General features: G+C 47.9%; 1 protein-coding gene across 2 annotated transcripts; it reads right to left on the bottom strand.

Moving 5' to 3' along the window:
- Window positions 1-607: 607 nt before the first annotated feature.
- On the bottom strand, window positions 608-16,714 carry RAN (RAN, member RAS oncogene family). 2 transcript variants are annotated; one of them, XM_063964649.1, is made up of 7 exons: window positions 16,642-16,714; window positions 15,621-15,666; window positions 15,426-15,510; window positions 13,759-13,884; window positions 1,747-1,934; window positions 1,271-1,441; window positions 608-1,022 (listed from the first exon to the last, which is right to left on the bottom strand). In XM_063964649.1, the coding sequence occupies exons 2-7, from the start codon at window positions 15,654-15,656 to the stop codon at window positions 978-980; spliced, it is 651 nt and encodes a 216-aa protein (XP_063820719.1). In that variant the 5' UTR covers window positions 15,657-15,666; window positions 16,642-16,714; the 3' UTR covers window positions 608-977. The 2 variants fall into 2 exon arrangements, with proteins under 2 accessions (XP_063820719.1, XP_063820718.1); XM_063964648.1 differs by having other exon boundaries at window positions 16,485-16,682.
- Between the last annotated feature and the right edge of the window lie 580 nt (window positions 16,715-17,294).

The following is a 17,294-nucleotide window of genomic DNA, read 5'->3' as shown; positions in this document are numbered from 1 at the left end:
CCTGCATAGATACTGGAGGGTGTAAATTAATCTTTGAATACACAAAAACATATTGACAGTTAAAATGTTGAGGTCCCAAACAATGAGAGACCATTTAAAAAATAGGTAATTTTTAATCTTCAATCCAAAGAATTGAAGACTAAGGGGGAGCTGTACCAAGTCTTGAAAAGTGATAAACTTCAGTGATAAAGTACCAGCCAAATCAGCTGGTTGGTACTTTATCACTGTGCAATTTATCACTTTAAGTCTCAGTACATCTGCCCTAAAACCTTTAAAATAATGTCCTACACTCTCCATCAATGTCAATTTATAACATACTCCCAGTTTGGTAAATTAGTCAGTCATATTTACACATTAAAATAGAAAAAAAAAAGTTTGCTATACCATACAGGGCTGCAAAAAGCAGTTTATTGATCCAAATCAGCATTTGGAACAGACGTGCAACTTATGAATGACTGAGTAAAGAGTTGTGCTATTTAAACAAACATACTTTAAGGAAATATATATTTTTTACCTAAAATGAGGAGCTCTCGCATCTATTTTAAACCACAATTAGTGTAAACACCAGCGCTAGAGAAAGGGCTACAAATATGAAAGTACTAGGGTATTTGAAATACAACTTTATTATGATCTAAACGAAAAGGTAAGGGGGGGAATGACAGTAACAAACAAGATTCATCACTGAATATTGTGATGTGACTGTAGCAGTCTTAACTTATGTTGGAAATTTTAGGGAATATTATTTGCAGTCCCAAACAGCTAAATACGCAGGTCCAAAATATGAAGGATTTATTAAGTTTCTCATAACTGCCACATTCACTCCGAAGCCCATTCATCTCCTTCAGCATCCCAAAAAGATTAAAGCACATGTTTTGCTCAGCTAGATAATAAAGTGGCAAACACGCTGCACCACTGACATCACAGGACAGTTGCCTATAAAACTAGACTTCTGACTCTGGGCTCCAGCTTCATTAACCTCACAGATCATCATCTTCATCTGGCAGTGCTGTAGTCTGGGCAACCTGGAGAAAATTAAAGATAAATTCAGCTTGTGTGTAGAAAGGACTAGCTGAAGGTTTTGCTTGGTACATACCTAAACAATGTCTTTAGATATGTACCAAGCAAAACTTTTAGTAGAAAACATTGTTTAGAATACTACAACACTGAGCACAAGACATTACAGAGCTAGAATGTGCTAACCGCATTCAACAGCTGGCTCTTGAGTTACCATACATATACAGACCACATACTGGCAATTGTTAGAGCTTACCTGTAGATCGATTTCATACTGTGCTGCCAATGCAGGATCCATAACCACTTCTGGTGGTGCAAGAGCAGGCATGGCTACAAACTCAAGGTTAGGATCACCTATCAGTTTCCTGGCAAGCCAAAGGAAGGGCTTTTCAAAGTTGTAGTTACTCTTTGCAGAAATGTCATAGTACTAGAAAAAGTATAAAGTGAATTATCAGAAATTTACATCCTACAAAACAAGAGCTAAAGACCGACAAGAAAACAGAGGTTACCCTAAAAGCATTCATCACAGCATATCAGCAGACACCCAGAACGCTTTGCCTGTTATTAAAGGATCACCACTGCTGATACAAAACTACAATAATCTAACAGTACATACATTTAAATAAGTGACGATTACTTTGCAGATTGTAATGTTTACTTAATTCTCATTTCAACATGTAGGAAAAACAAAAAGCATGTAATGCAGCAATAGATTTAGACCATGCAACCAACCTGAAGGTTCTTCTTCCTATGAAAGACAATGGACTTTGCTTTAACTTTTCTGTCTTTAATATCCACTTTGTTGCCACACAAAACTATGGGAATATTTTCACATACTCTTACAAGATCTCTATGCCAGTTGGGTACATTCTTGTATGTAACTCTTGATGTAACATCAAACATGATTATGGCACACTGAGCTGAAAAATAAAAACAGCATTGTTAGTGACAAAAGCAAGATAACTATTGGGCAATAGCCATCAATACTTTCGTAGCTAAACAGACTAATGCACAAAAAAACCTTAACGTCAGGGTCTAATTGAAGTGCTTATAGTAGAGATGACATTTAGACTTCATGCTAGGCTGTTCTAGCAGGGCACCGCACTCTGCCCTTTTACCTGAACCCTGCTAGAACAGCCTGCTGTTGCCGTTCTACCACAGGAATATAGATACCATGTACATGGATCTATTCACATTAATGGGAGAGCTTGGAAGCCCAGGACCTCTAAATGCTAGACAAGGCCCCATTTATGATGCCAACGGGGCCGCCCTGCCCCCAAACAACACCAGTGGGGCCACACCTCCTCCCCAGCCGCATCCCCCTTTTAACGTGCGCAGATGTTACACCAGCAATTTACACTTTAGATAACAGTAAATTTTCATGAAGGGGCCACACTTGCATACTTAACCAGAAGTCAGTCATAATAATGTCATATTGCACATTCAATAAAAAGGCACCAAGTATACAGATCACTGAACGTGTACAGTAAATGTTTAAAAAATAAGATTGTACTCACCGGTAAATCTATTTCTAGTAGTCCGTAGTGGATGCTGGGAACTCCGTAAGGACCATGGGGAATAGACGGGCTCCGCAGGAGACTGGGCACTCTAAAAGAAAGATTAGGTACTATCTGGTGTGCACTGGCTCCTCCCTCTATGCCCCTCCTCCAGACCTCAGTTAGGATACTGTGCCCGGAAGAGCCGACACAATAAGGAAGGATTTTGAATCCCGGGTAAGACTCATACCAGCCACACCATATAACTCGTGATACTATACCCAGTTAACAGTATGAAATATAACTGAGCCTCTCAACAGATGGCTCAACAATAACCCTTTAGTTAAGCAATAACTATATACAAGTATTGCAGACAATCCGCACTTGGGATGGGCGCCCAGCATCCACTAAGGACTACGAGAAATAGATTTACCGGTGAGTAAAATCTTATTTTCTCTAACGTCCTAGTGGATGCTGGGAACTCCGTAAGGACCATGGGGATTATACCAAAGCTCCCAAAACGGGCGGGAGAGTGCGGATGACTCTGCAGCACCGAATGAGAGAACTCAAGGTCCTCCTCAGCCAGGGTATCAAATTTGTAGAATTTAGCAAACGTGTTTGCCCCTGACAAAGTTGCAGCTCGGCAAAGTTGTAAAGCCGAGACCCCTCGGGCAGCCGCCCAAGATGAGCCCACTTTCCTTGTGGAATGGGCTTTTACTGATTTAGGATGCGGCAATCCAGCCGCAGAATGCGCCAGCTGAATTGTGCTACAAATCCAGCGAGCAATAGTCTGCTCAGAAGCAGGAGCACCTAGTTTGTTGGGTGCCTACAGGATATAAAGCGAGTCAGTTAATCTGACTCCAGCCGTCCTGGCAACAAATTTTCAAGGCCCTGACTACGTCCAGTAACTTGGAATCTTCCAAGCCCCTAGTAGCCGCAGGCACTACAATAGGTTGGTTCAAGTGAAAAGCGAATACCACCTTAGGGAGAAACTGGGGACGAGTCCTCAATTCTGCCCTATCCATATGGAAAATCAGATAAGGGCTTTTACATGACAAAGCCGCCAATTCTGACACACGCCTGGCCGAAGCCAAGGCCAATAACATGACCACTTTTTTCCACGTGAGATATTTCAGATCCACAGTTTTAAGTGGCTCAAACCAATGTGATTTCAGGAAACTCAACACCACGTTGAGATCCCAAGGTGCCAAAGGAGGCACAAAAGGGGCTGAATATGTAGCACTCCCTTTACAAATGTCTGAACTTCAGGCAGTGAAGCCAGTTCTTTCTGGAAGAAAAATCGACAGAGCCGAAATCTGGACCTTAATGGAACCCAATTTTTAGGACCATAGTCACTCCCGACTGTAGGAAGTGCAGAAAACGACCCAGCTGAAATTCCTCTGTAGGGGCCTTCCTGGCCTCACACCACGCAACATATTTTCACCAAATACGGTGATAATGGTTTGCGGTTACTTCTTTCCTGGCTTTTATCAGCGTAGGAATGACTTCCTCCGGAATGCCCTTTTCCTTTATGATCCGGAATTAAACAGCCATGCCGTCAAACGCAGCCGCGGGAAGTCTTGGAACAGACAGGGCCCCTGCTATAACAGATCCTGTCTGAGCGGTAGAGGCCATGGGTCCTCTGATATCATTTCTTGAAGTTCTGGGTACCAAGCTCTTCTTGGCCAATCCGGAACCACGAGTATCGTTCTTACTCCTCGCCTTCTTATTATTCTCAGTACCTTTGGTATGAGAGGCAGAGGAGGGAACACATAAACCGACTGGTACACCCACGGTGTCACTAGAGCGTCCACAGCTATCGCCTGAGGGTCCCTTGACCTGGCGCAATATCTCTTTAGCTTTTTGTTGAGGCGGGACGCCATCATGTCCACCTGTGGCCTTTCCCAACGGTTTACCAACAGTTTGAAGACTTCTGGATGAAGTCCCCACTCTCCCGGGTGTAGGTCGTGTCTGCTGAGGAAGTCTGGTTCCCAGTTGTCCACTCCCGGAATGAACACTGCTGACAGTGTTAGCACGTGATACTCCGCCCATCGGAGAATCCTTGTGGCTTCTGCCACGCCATCCTGCTTCTTGTGCCGCCCTGTCGGTTTACATGGGCGACTGCCGTGATGTGGTCTGATTGGATCAGTACCGGCTGGTTTTGAAGCAGAGGTCTTGCCTGACTTAGGGCATTGTAAATGGCCCTCAGTTCCAGAATATTTATGTGTAGGGACGACTCCTGACTTGACCAAAGTCCTTAGAAATTTTTTCCCTGTGTGACTGCCCCCCAGCCTCGAAGGCTGGCATCCGTGATCACCAGGACCCAGTCCTGTATGCAGAATCTGCGGCCCTCTAGAAGATGAGCACTCTGCAGCCACCACAGCAGAGACACCCTGGTCCTTGGAGACCGGGTTATCAGCCGATGCATCTGAAGATGCGATCCCATCCAAGAGGTCCCACTGTAAAGTTCTTGCATGGAACCTGCCGAATGAAACTGCTTCGTAGGAAGCTACCATTTTTTTTTTTTTCAGGACTCGCTTGCAGTGATGCACCGACACCTGTTTTGGTTTCAGGAGGCCTCTGACTAGAGATGACAGCTCCTTGGCTTTCTCCTGCAGGAGAAACTTTTTTCTGTTCTGTGTCCAGAACCATCCCCAGGAACAGTAGATGCGTCGTAGGAACCAGCTGCGACTTTGGAATATTCAGAATCCAGCCGTGCTGTTGTAGCACTTCCCGAGATAGTGCTACTCTGACAAACAACTGCTCCCTGGACCTCGCCTTTATAAGGAGATTGTCCAAGTACTGGATAATTCTTTCGGCCATTACCTTGGTAAAATACCCTCGGTGCCGGGGACAGACCAACGGCAACGTCTGTAATTGGTAATGACAATTCTGTACCACAATTTTGAGGTACTCCTGGTGAGGAGGGTAAAATAAGATTTTACTTACCGATAAATCTATTTCTCGTAGTCCGTAGTGGATGCTGGGGACTCCGTCAGGACCATGGGGAATAGCGGCTCCGCAGGAGACAGGGCACAAAAAGTAAGCTTTTAGGATCACATGGTGTGTACTGGCTCCTCCCCCTATGACCCTCCTCCAAGCCTCAGTTAGGTACTGTGCCCGGACGAGCGTACACAATAAGGAAGGATCTTGAATCCCGGGTAAGACTCATACCAGCCACACCAATCACACCGTACAACCTGTGATTTGAACCCAGTTAACAGTATGATAACAACGAAGGAGCCTCTGAAAAGATGGCCCACAACAATAACAACCCGATTTTTGTAACAATAATTATGTACAAGTAATGCAGACAATCCGCACTTGGGATGGGCGCCCAGCATCCACTACGGACTACGAGAAATGGATTTATCGGTAAGTAAAATCTTATTTTCTCTAACGTCCTAGTGGATGCTGGGGACTCCGTCAGGACCATGGGGATTATACCAAAGCTCCCAAACGGGCGGGAGAGTGCAGATGACTCTGCAGCACCGAATGAGAGAAACTCCAGGTCCTCCTCAGCCAGGGTATCAAATTTGTAGAATTTTACAAACGTGTTCCCCCCTGACCACGTAGCTGCTCGGCAAAGTTGTAAAGCCGAGACCCCTCGGGCAGCCGCCCAAGATGAGCCCACCTTCCTTGTGGAATGGGCATTTACAGATTTTGGCTGTGGCAGGCCTGCCACAGAATGTGCAAGCTGAATTGTACTACAAATCCAACGAGCAATAGTCTGCTTAGAAGCAGGAGCACCCAGCTTTTTGGGTGCATACAATATAAACAGCAAGTCAGACTTTGACTCCAGCCGTCCTGGAATTATATATATATATATATATTATATATATATATATATATATATATTTTCAGGGCCCTGACAACGTCTAGCAACTTGGAGTCCTCCAAGTCCCTAGTAGCCGCAGGCACCACAATAGGTTGTTTCAGGTGAAACGCTGACACCACCTTAGGAAGAAACTGGGGACAAGTCCGCAGTTCTGCCCTGTCCGAATGGAAAATTAAATATAAGCTTTTGTAAGACAAAGCCGCCAATTCTGACAATCGCCTGGCCGAGGCCAGGGCCAACAGCATGGTCACTTTCCATGTGAGATATTTCAAATCCACAGATTTGAGCGGTTCAAACCAATATGATTTGAGGAATCCCAACACTACGTTGAGATCCCACGGTGCCACTGGAGGCACAAAAGGGGCTGTATATGCAATACTCCCTTGACAAACTTCTGGACTTCAGGAACCGAAGCCAATTCTTTCTGGAAGAAAATCTACAGGGCCGAAACTTGAACCTTAATGGACCCCAATTTGAGGCTCATAGACACCTAGTTGAAATTTCTTCGTGGGGCCTTCCTGGCCTCACCCACGCAACATATTTTCACCACATGTGGTGATAACGTTGTGCGGTCACCTCCTTCCTGGCTTTGACCAGGGTAGGTATGACCTCTTCCGAAATGCCTTTTCCCTTAGGATCCGGCGTTCAACCGCCATGCCGTCAAACGCAGCCGCGGTAAGTCTTGGAACAGACATGGTACTTGCTGAAGCAAGTCCCTTCTTAGCTCCCGAGGCCATTAGTCCTCTGTGAGCATCTCTTGAAGTTCCGGGTACCAAGTCCCTCTTGGCCAATCCGGAGCCACGAGTATAGTTCTTACTCCTCTACGTCTTATAATTCTCAATACCTTGGTTATGAGAAGCAGAGGAGGGAACACATACACCGACTGTTACACCCACGGTGTTACCAGGACGTCCACAGCTATCGCCTGAAGGTCTCGTGACCTGGCGCAATACCTGTCCCGTTTTTTGTTCGGGCGGGACGCCATCATGCCCACCTTTGGTCTTTCCCAACAGTTCACAATCATGCGGAAAACTTCCCGATGAAGTTCCCACTCTCCCGAGTGGAGGTCGTGCCTGCTGAGGAAGTCTGCTTCCCAGTCGTCCACTCCCGGAATGAACACTGCTGACAGTGCTATCACATGATTTTCCGCCTAGCGAAAAATCCTTGCAGTTTTGCCACTGCCCTCCTGCTTCTTGTGCCGCCCTTTCTGTTTACGTGGGCGACTGCCGTGATGTTATCCCACTGGATCAATACCGGCTGACCTTGAAGCAGAGGTCTTGCTAAGCTTAGAGCATTATAAATTTGCTCTTAGCTCCAGTATATTTATGTGGAGAGAATTCTCCAGACTTGATCACACTCCCTGGAAATTTTTTCCCTGTGTGACTGCTCCCCAGCCTCTCAGGCTGGCCTCCGTGGTCACCAGCATCCAATCCTGAATGCCGAATCTGCGGCCCTCTAGAAGATGAGCACTCTGTAATCACCACAGGAGAGACACCCTTGTCCTTGGATATAGGGTTATCCGCTGATGCATCTGAAGATGCGATCCGGACCATTTGTCCAGCAGATCCCACTGAAGAGTTCTTGCGTGAAATCTGCCGAATGGAATCGTTTCGTAATAAGCCACCATTTTTACCAGGACTCTTGTGCAATGATGCACTGACACTTTTCCTGGTTTTAGGAGGATCCAGATTAGCTCGGATAACTCCCTGGCTTTCTCCTCTGGGAGAAACACCTTTTTCTGGACTGTGTCCAGAATCATCCCTAGGACCAGCAGACGTGTCGTCGGAACAACTGCGGTTTTGGAATATTTAGAATCCACCCGTGCTGTCGTAGAACTACTTGAGATAGTGCTACTCCGACCTCCAACTGTTCTCTGGACCTTGTTCTCATCAGGAGGTCGTCCATTTTCTTTGAAGACGAATCCTCATTTCGGTCATTACCTTGGTAAGGACCCGGGGTGCCTTGGACAATCCAACGGCATCGTCTGAAACCGATATTGACAGTTCTGTACCACGAACCTGAGGTACCCTTGGTGAGAAAGGCAAATTTTGGGACATGGAGGTAAGCATCCCTGATGTCCCGGGACACCATATAGTCCCCTTCTTCCCGGTTCGCTATCACTGCTCTGAGTGACTGCATCTGGATTTGAACCTTTGTAAGTGTTCAAATATTTCAGATTTAGAATAGGTCTCACCTAGCCTTCTGGCTTCAGTACCACCATATAGTGTGGAATAATACCCCTTTCCTTGTTGTAGGAGGGGTAATTTTATTATCACCTGCTGGGAATACAGCTTGTGAATTGTTTTCAATACTGCCTCCCTGTCGGAGGGAGACATTGGTACAGCAGACTACAGGAACCTGCGAGGGGGAAACGTCTCGACATTCCAATCTGTACCCCTTGGATACTACTTGTAGGATCCAGGGGTCCTGTACGGTCCCAGCGTCATGCTGAGAACTTGGTAGAAGCGGTGGAGGGCTTCTGTTCCTGGGAATGGGCTGCCTGCTGCAGTCTTCTTCCCTTTCCTCTATCCCTGGGCAGATATGACTCTTATAGGGACGAAAGGACTGAGGCTGAAAAGACGGTGTCTTTTTCTGCAGAGATGTGACTTAGGGTAAAAAACTGTGGATTTTCCAGCAGTTGCCGTGGCCACCAGGTCCCATGGACCGACCCCAAATAATTCCTCCCCTTTATACGGCAATACATCTTTGTGCCGTTTGGAATCTGCATCACCTGACCACTGTCGTGTCCATAAACATCTTCTTGCAGATATGGACATCGCATTTACTCTTGATGCCAGAGTGCAAATATCCCTCTGCGCATCTCGCATATATAGAAATGCATCCTTTAAATGCTCTATAGTCAATAAAATACTGTCCCTGTCAAGGGTATCAATATTTTTAGTCAGGGAATCCGACCAAGCCACCTCAGCTCTGCACATCCAGGCTGAGGCGATCGCTGGTCGCAGTATAACACCAGCATGTGTGTGTATACTTTTTAGGATATTTTCCAGCCTCCTATCAGCTGGCTCCTTAAGTACGGCCCTATCTGTAGATGGTACCGCCACTTGTTCTGATAAGCATGTGAGCGCCTTATCCACCCTAAGGGGTGTTTCCCAACGCGCCCTAACTTCTGGCGGGAAAGGGTATACCGCCAATAATTTTCTATCGGGGGAAACCCACGCATCTCACACACTTCATTTAATTTATCTGATTCAGGAAAAACTACAGGTAGTTTTTTCACATCCCACATAATACCCTTTTTTGTGGTACTTGTAGTATCAGAAATATGTAACACCTCCTTCATTGCCCTTAATGTGTGGCCCTAAAGGAAAATACGTTTGTTTCTTCACCGTCGACACTGAAATCAGTGTCCGTGTCTGGGTCGACCGACTGAGGTAAATGGGCGTTTTAAAGCCCCTGACGGTGTTTGAGACGCCTGGACAGGTACTAATTTGTTCGCCGGCCGTCTCATGTCGTCAACCGGCTTGCAGCGTGTTGACATTATCACGTAATTCCATAATTAAGCCATCCATTCCGGTGTCGACTCCCTAGAGAGTGACATCACCATTACAGGCAATTTGCTCCGCCTCCTCACCAACATTTTCCTCATACATGTCGACACACACGTACCGACATACAGCACACACATAGGGAATGCTCTGGTAGAGGACAGGACCCACTAGCCCTTTGGGGAGACAGGGAGAGTTTGCCAGCACACACCAAAACGCTATAATTATACAGGGACAACCTTTATATAAGTGTTTTCCCTTATAGCATTTTAATATATATTCATATCGCCAAATCAGTGCCCCCCCTCTCTGTTTTAACCCTGTTTCTGTAGTGCAGTGCAGGGGAGAGCATGGGAGCCTTCCCACCAGCATTTCTGTGAGGGAAAATGGCGCTGTGTGCTGAGGAGAATAGGCCCCGCCCCCTTTTCGGCGGGCTTCTTCTCCGGAGTCTGATATCTGGCAGGGGTTAAATACATCCATATAGCCTCAAGGGCTATATGGGATGTATTTTTCGCCATACAGGTATTATACATTGCTGCCCAGGGCGCCCCCCCCCCCCCCGCGCCCTGCACCCTCCGTGACCGCTGTGTGAAGTGTGCTGACAACAATGGCGCACAGCTGCAGTGCTGTGCGCTACCTGATGAAGACTGAAAGTCTTCTGCCGCCTGGTTCCGGACCTCTTCAATCTTCAGCATCTGCAAGGGGGGTCGGCGGCGCGGCTCCGGGACGAACCCCAGGGCGAGACCTGTGTTCCGACTCCCTCTGGAGCTAATGGTGTCCAGTAGCCTAAGAAGCCAATCCATCCTGCACGCAGGTGAGTTCACTTCTCTCCACTAAGTCCCTCGATGCAGTGAGCCTGTTGCCAGCAGGACTCACTGAAAATAAAGAACCTAAAAACTTTTTCTAAGCAACTCTTTAGGAGAGCCACCTAGATTGCACCCTGCTCGGACGGGCACAAAAACCTAACTGAGGCTTGGAGGAGGGTCATAGGGGGAGGAGCCAGTACACACCATGTGATCCTAAAAGCTTACTTTTTGTGCCCTGTCTCCTGCGGAGCCGCTATTCCCTATGGTCCTGACGGAGTCCCCAGCATCCACTAGGACGTTAGAGAAATAGGGACATGCAGGTAAGCATCCTTGATGTCCAGTGATACCCTGAAATTTTCCAGGCTTGCAATAATCGCCCTGAGCGATTCCATTTTGAACTTGAACCTTCGTATATAAGTGTTCAAGGATTTCAATTTTAGAATGGGTCTCACCGAACCGTCTGGTTTCGGTACCACAACATTTTTGGAATAGTAACCCCGGCCTTGTTGAAGGAGGGGTACCTTGATTTCACCTGCTGGAAGTACAGCTTGTGAATTGCCGCTAGTACTAACTCCCTATATTCGAGGGCAGCAGGCAAGGCTGATGTGAGGTAACGGCGAGGGGGAGTCGCCTCGAACTCCAGCTAGTATCCCAGTGATACTACTTGCAGAACCCAGTGATTCACCTGTGGGCAAGCCCACTGGTCCCTGAAGTTCCCGAGACGCGCCCCCACCGCACCTGTCTGTGGAGCCCCAGCGTCATGCTGTGGACTCAGAGGAAGCGGGGGAGGATTTTTGATCCTGGGAACTGGCTGTCTGTGCAGCTTTTTCCTTCTTCCCTTGTGCAGAAAGGAAGCGCCTTTGGCCCCCTTGCTTTTCTGAAGCCGAAAGGACTGTACCCGATAATAGAGTGCTTTCTTAGGGTGTGAGGAAACCCGAGGTAGAAATTTTTCTTCCCAGCTGTTGCTGTCGATACAAGGTCCCAGAGACCATCCCCAAACAATTCCTCACCTTTATAAGGCATAATCTCCATGTGCCTTTTAAAGTCATCACCTGTCCACTGCTGGGTCTCTAATACCCTCCTGGCAGAATGGACCTTGCATTAATTCTGGACGCCAGCCGGCAAATATCCCTCTGTGCATCCCTCATATATAAGACTACGTCTTTAATATGCTCTATGTTAGCACCATATTCTCCCTGTCTAGGGTATTAATATTATCTGACAGGGTATCAGACCACGCTGCAGCAGCACTATTCATGCTGAGGCAATTGCAGGTCTCAGTATAGTACCTGAGTGTGTATATACAGACTTCAGGATAGCCTCCTGCTTTTTATCAGCAGGCTCCTTCAAAGTGGCCGTATCCTAAGACGGCAGTGCCACCTTTTATGACAAACGTGTGAGCGCCTTATCCACCCTAGGGGATATCTCCCAACGTGACCTATCCTCTGGCGGGAAAGGGTACGCCAGCAGTAATTTTTTTGAAATTACCAGTTTCTTATCGGGGGAACCCACGCTTCTTCACACACTTCATTCACTCATCTGATGGGGGAACAAAACACCAGCTGCTTTTTCTCCCCAAACATAAAACCCCTTTTATGTGGTACTTGGGTTAATGTCAGAAATGTGTAACACAATTTTTATTGCCGAGATCATGCAACGGATGTTCCTAGTGGATTGTGTATATGTCTCAACCTCGTCGACACTGGAGTCAGACTCCGTGTCGACATCTGTGTCTGCCATCTGAGGTAACGGGCGTTTTTTGAGCCCCTGATGGCCTTTGAGACGCCTGGGCAGGCGCGGGCTGAGAAGCCGGCTGTCCCACAGCTGTTACGTCATCCAGCCTTTTATGTAAGGAGTTGACACTGTCGGTTAATACCTTCCACCTATCCATCCACTCTGGTGTCGGCCCCACAGGGGGCGACATCCCATTTATCTGCTCCGCCTCCACATAAGCCTCCTCATCCAACATGTCGACACAGCCGTACCGACACCGCGCACACACACACAGGGAATGCTCTGACTGAGGACAGGACCCCACAAAGCCCTTTGGGGAGACAGAGAGAGAGTATGCCAGCACACACCAGAGCGCTATATAATGTAGGGATAAACACAATCACTGAGTGAATTTTCCCCAATAGCTGCTTGTATAAACAATATTGCGCCTAAATTTAGTGACCCCCCCCCCCCCCCCTCTTTTTAACCCTTTGAGCCTGAAAACTACAGGGGAGAGCCTGGGGAGCTGTCTTCCAGCTACACTGTGAAGAGAAAATGGCGCCAGTGTGCCGAGGGAGATAGCTCCGCCCCTTTTTCGCAGACTTTTCTCCCGTTTTATGGATTCTGGCAGGGGTAATTACCACATATATAGCCTCTGGGGCTATATAGTGATTATTTTGCCAGCCAAGGTGTTTTTATTGCTGCTCAGGGCGCCCCCCCCCCCCCCAGCGCCCTGCACCCTCAGTGACCGGAGTGTGAAGTGTGTATGAGGAGCAATGGCGCACAGCTGCAGTGCTGTGCGCTACCTTGGTGAAGACTGAAGTCTTCTGCCGCCGATTTTCCGGACCATCTTCATGCTTCTGGCTCTGTAAGGGGGACGGCGGCGCGGCTCCGGGAACGAACACCAAGGACGGGTCCTGCGGTCGATCCCTCTGGAGCTAATGGTGTCCGGTAGCCTAAGAAGCCCAAGCTAGCTGCAAGCAGGTAGGTTTGCTTCTTCTCCCCTTAGTCCCTCGTTGCAGTGAGCCTGTTGCCAGCAGGTCTCACTGTAAAATAAAAAACCTAACATATACTTTCTTTCTAGGAGCTCAGGAGAGCTCCTAGTGTGCATCCAGCTCGGCCGGGCACAGAAATCTAACTGAGGTCTGGAGGAGGGGCATAGAGGGAGGAGCCAGTGCACACCAGATAGTACCTAATCTTTCTTTTAGAGTGCCCAGTCTCCTGCGGAGCCCGTCTATTCCCCATGGTCCTTACGGAGTTCCCAGCATCCACTAGGACGTCAGAGAAATGGGGTGCACATTTGTTCACAAATGATCAGTTTGTAGGAAAATAAAGGAAACCTTTGTCAAAACTAGTTAAGAAAGGACAGTACGAAAACTTACCTTGGATGTAGTAACCATCACGGAGACCGCCAAACTTTTCTTGACCAGCGGTATCCCACACATTGAATTTAATTGGACCTCTGTTAGTATGGAACACCAGGGGATGCACTTCAACACCAAGTGTGGCTACAGGAAACAAAGTATATTAATCTTCATGCATATTTATAAGATCAGTATAGACCAAGTTAAGACTATACAACGTAAATTTAACGTCTGCAAATGAGGGAGTGATACATGTACCATGATCAGTTTAGAGTGTGGCCAATACAACACCCTAACCCATATTATCAGGATGCTTTAAAGCTGTGGACAACTACAATCTTGAGAAACTATCACCATAGAATTCTTGTCATGCACCTGAAAGAGTGGTCACTTACAGTATCAGATACATAGCCAGACTGCTACAAAGGAAACAAGCCAACGCGAAGCTACTTTGTTAACTATACCCCCCCAAAAAATTTTTTTTAAAAAAACAGCACCACAACATAGGTAGACTGTACGGAAAATCTTGTTTAAGCATATATACATATCTGTAAGACTGCTTTTTGCTGGAAGTGTGCCACCTAGTAACAATCACAAACATATGCAGCTGAATTATATTAAGGGCAAATCAATAATCCAGCATACCGCAAGAATTTTTCGGAACTTGAGGCAACGGGGTCAATTCTATTCAGCGACAGTTGAATAGCACCTGGAGTTAGCTCCCGTCGCTATTCAATTCAGCTCATGTTAAGTCGGCAAAGGCCCGTTCTCGCCGACTTAACAGGTTGAATTGTCGGGTGAACTGGCATTCTCAGACTTACCACCCCGCTGCGGTGCTGATTCCCGACAGAATCAGCCTCGCGCCAGCCGCTCTTTTGTCAAATTTCCTCTCACCCCCGGGGGGTGAGAGAAAAATTCGCGACAATTGGAGTCACTTAGCGCTGTATTGACTAGTGTCGGGAGCCAACTCCCAGCGCTATTCAACTGTTGCTGAATAGAATTGATCCCAATGTATCTTATTTGTCTTCCCTCCCTCTACATACACAGAAACAACGTAGGGTTGTTTACTATAGATAGTAGCAGCTATACATTGGAGAATACAGTGTCACTGAAAAGCATTATACAACCTATAGCAGTGGCTTTTCTGTGGTAAGAGTTCACCAAAGGAAGAGGTGTACAACACGGGTGTAGTAAGGCTGACCGGCGGCCAGGAGACCGCCAGTCAGCTTACCAACGCCGGGATCCCGGCAGCATACAGACGCCAGGATCCCGGCGGGGAGGGGCGAGTGCAGCAAGCCACGGGTTCTATTCCCACTCTATGGGTGTCGTGGACACCCACGAGTGGGAATAATCCCTGTTGGTCGGCATGCCGACCGTCGGTCAGCAGACCGGCGGTCACATGAATACCACCCGTACAACACATTGTGGATCCACAACACATTGTGGATTAATTTTAGTTTTGGCACATGCCAAAAGGCAAGTACACCGATTAGATAGGGAAGCCATTTAAACAAGATCCAATGCCAAGGAAACACACTAATCTTAATTGTAAGACTGACCCAAAAAAAAAAAAAAAAAAAAAGTTTTATACATCAGTACACAAACATTTTAAGATTTCCATAACGTATTACAGCATGTTCACATATACTCATGTTAAAACATTAGGATGCCAGGAAAGTACATACCTACATATTTCTTTTCAAACTCGCCAGTCAAGTGACGTTTCACAAACGTCGTTTTACCTGTACCGCCATCACCAACCAGAACAAGCTATAAAGGAGAAAAACAAATGTTAAACTTAACAGCTGAAGACCAATTGAAATAAAAACAAAGTTAAAATCCTACAATGTCTAAAACAGAAAACCCAAGCACTGCAGTACCTTAAACTGAACTTGAGGTTCTCCTTGGGCTGCCATGGTATTTTAGCTGGTGAAGGGGAAAACATAAAAAACAAAACACAGACGTCATTTAGATTGTCATGTCAGCAACACGAGCTGCTGCACTGAGCCCTGTATAATAGGCCACTCATCCCCAAAGCAGCCAGCTTTATGCTTCTTGCAGCCAGAGGGTGTCAAACCTGCCCAGCCTCAATATACAGCCACACATGTTCTAATAAGCTTGTCTTTATGCACATTCATAGCAGCAGGTTAGGCGCAGCCTCACACACGCTGCTGAGGGGAGAACTTGCAGCAAGTCACTGGGGTGGGGGAGCTCAGGCCTTCAGAAAACATACGGGATGTAGGCAACTCTTAAGACAAAGAGGGCTGCACGCAGGTTACTAAAAGCAGCCACGGCTACAGCCCGGCCCCAGTGCGTCACCCACAGAGGACGGGGAAGTTCAGCAAGTGCTCCCAAGGCTGTCCCATGGAGCCCGGGCGGGGAAGAAGAGGGTAGCAGCGATGGGGGAGGGGTGAGTCTCCCGCCATTCATTGCCACACGCGGGAGATGAGCGGCTACTGCAGGCCGGATCCCCACCATTGTCTGCAGCGGCCTCCTGAAACCCGACTGCGGGCAGCGCCGACGCCCCGTGCTTCTTGCTTAATCACTCGCCGGGGAGCGACGGATAGGCCCGGGAGACGCCAGCAGGGGAGATCCGGCAGGACTGCGGCTACTAACCTCCAAGCCTGCGGCGTGACAGAGCAAGTAACCCGTGCCGCACCGTCAGGGGGAAAAGCGCGCCAAGGCCGCAGCCCTCCCCGCCCCCTGCACCAGGAAGAGCCAGCGCCGCCGCCCGTTCCACTCACCGACACCGGATCCCGCCCAGAGCTACGGGGATGGACTGCACGAGGAACAGGCAACGTCTACACGTATCGGACGGGCAGTGCCGCTAAGGATGGCTGGGATACTCGGCGGATGGAGCGGGAAGGTCTGGGGGTGTCTTCCGCAGAGGAACTCGCTCACCTTCCAGAAGAGTCTGTGAGACAGCGAGAGAAAATGGCGGAAGCGGGATTCAAATAGCAGGGCGCGCGCTGGGTGGGAGGGACGTCACGTGGGCGGGGGGAGGATCCTGACGTCACGGCGGGCAGCACTGCGGCGCGCGAACATGGCGGGCGGGAAAGGTGCCTGAAACGCAAGCGGCGCGCGCAGCTCTCTCAGGAAGGAGCCGGCGCCAGGTCCCGGGAAGGGGGCAGGGAACGTGCTGCTGACGACTTGTTCCATGTTTCCATGCTGTACTATGCTCACAAAGACCTGTGTATGTTACAGAGATGACCATTGCGGGCACTGGGCTACATCATACTTGCCTACCTGACCCTCTCCATGAGGGAGAAAATGCTCTGTTCCTGGACTTTCCTGGTAATGTATGATTGCCATCACCTGTCGTGAAACACCTTTCTTATCAATTAACTAGCTCACCACAGGTGATGGCAATCTTACATTACCAGGAAAGTCCAGGAACAGAGCATTTTCTCCCTCATGGAGAGGGTCAGGTAGGCAAGTATGGGCTACATACATCTAGTGTACAGAACAAGTAGAGTCTGGTGATAACCTGCTTGATGCTTTGTAGTACAGCGACTCTCATGCCATGTGCATGTATCAAGCTCATCTCATGTGGG

The sequence above is a fragment of the Pseudophryne corroboree genome, chromosome 1 (assembly GCF_028390025.1).
Source record: "Pseudophryne corroboree isolate aPseCor3 chromosome 1, aPseCor3.hap2, whole genome shotgun sequence".
Lineage (NCBI taxonomy): Eukaryota > Metazoa > Chordata > Amphibia > Anura > Myobatrachidae > Pseudophryne > Pseudophryne corroboree.
Note: the sequence above shows the minus strand (reverse complement) of the source record. Positions and strands in the feature narration are given on the sequence as shown.

Excerpts from the sequence above, each read along its gene's own strand:
- RAN (XM_063964649.1), bottom strand. The coding sequence starts at position 15,656 with ATGGCAGCCCAAGGAGAACCTCAAGTTCAGTTTAAG. Across the intron at positions 13,885-15,425 it reads GTTTGAAAAGAAATATGTAG|CCACACTTGGTGTTGAAGTG; the intron begins GTATGTACTTTC and ends TGTTTCCTGTAG. Across the intron at positions 1,935-13,758 it reads TGATGGTTACTACATCCAAG|CTCAGTGTGCCATAATCATG; the intron begins GTAAGTTTTCGT and ends TTTATTTTTCAG.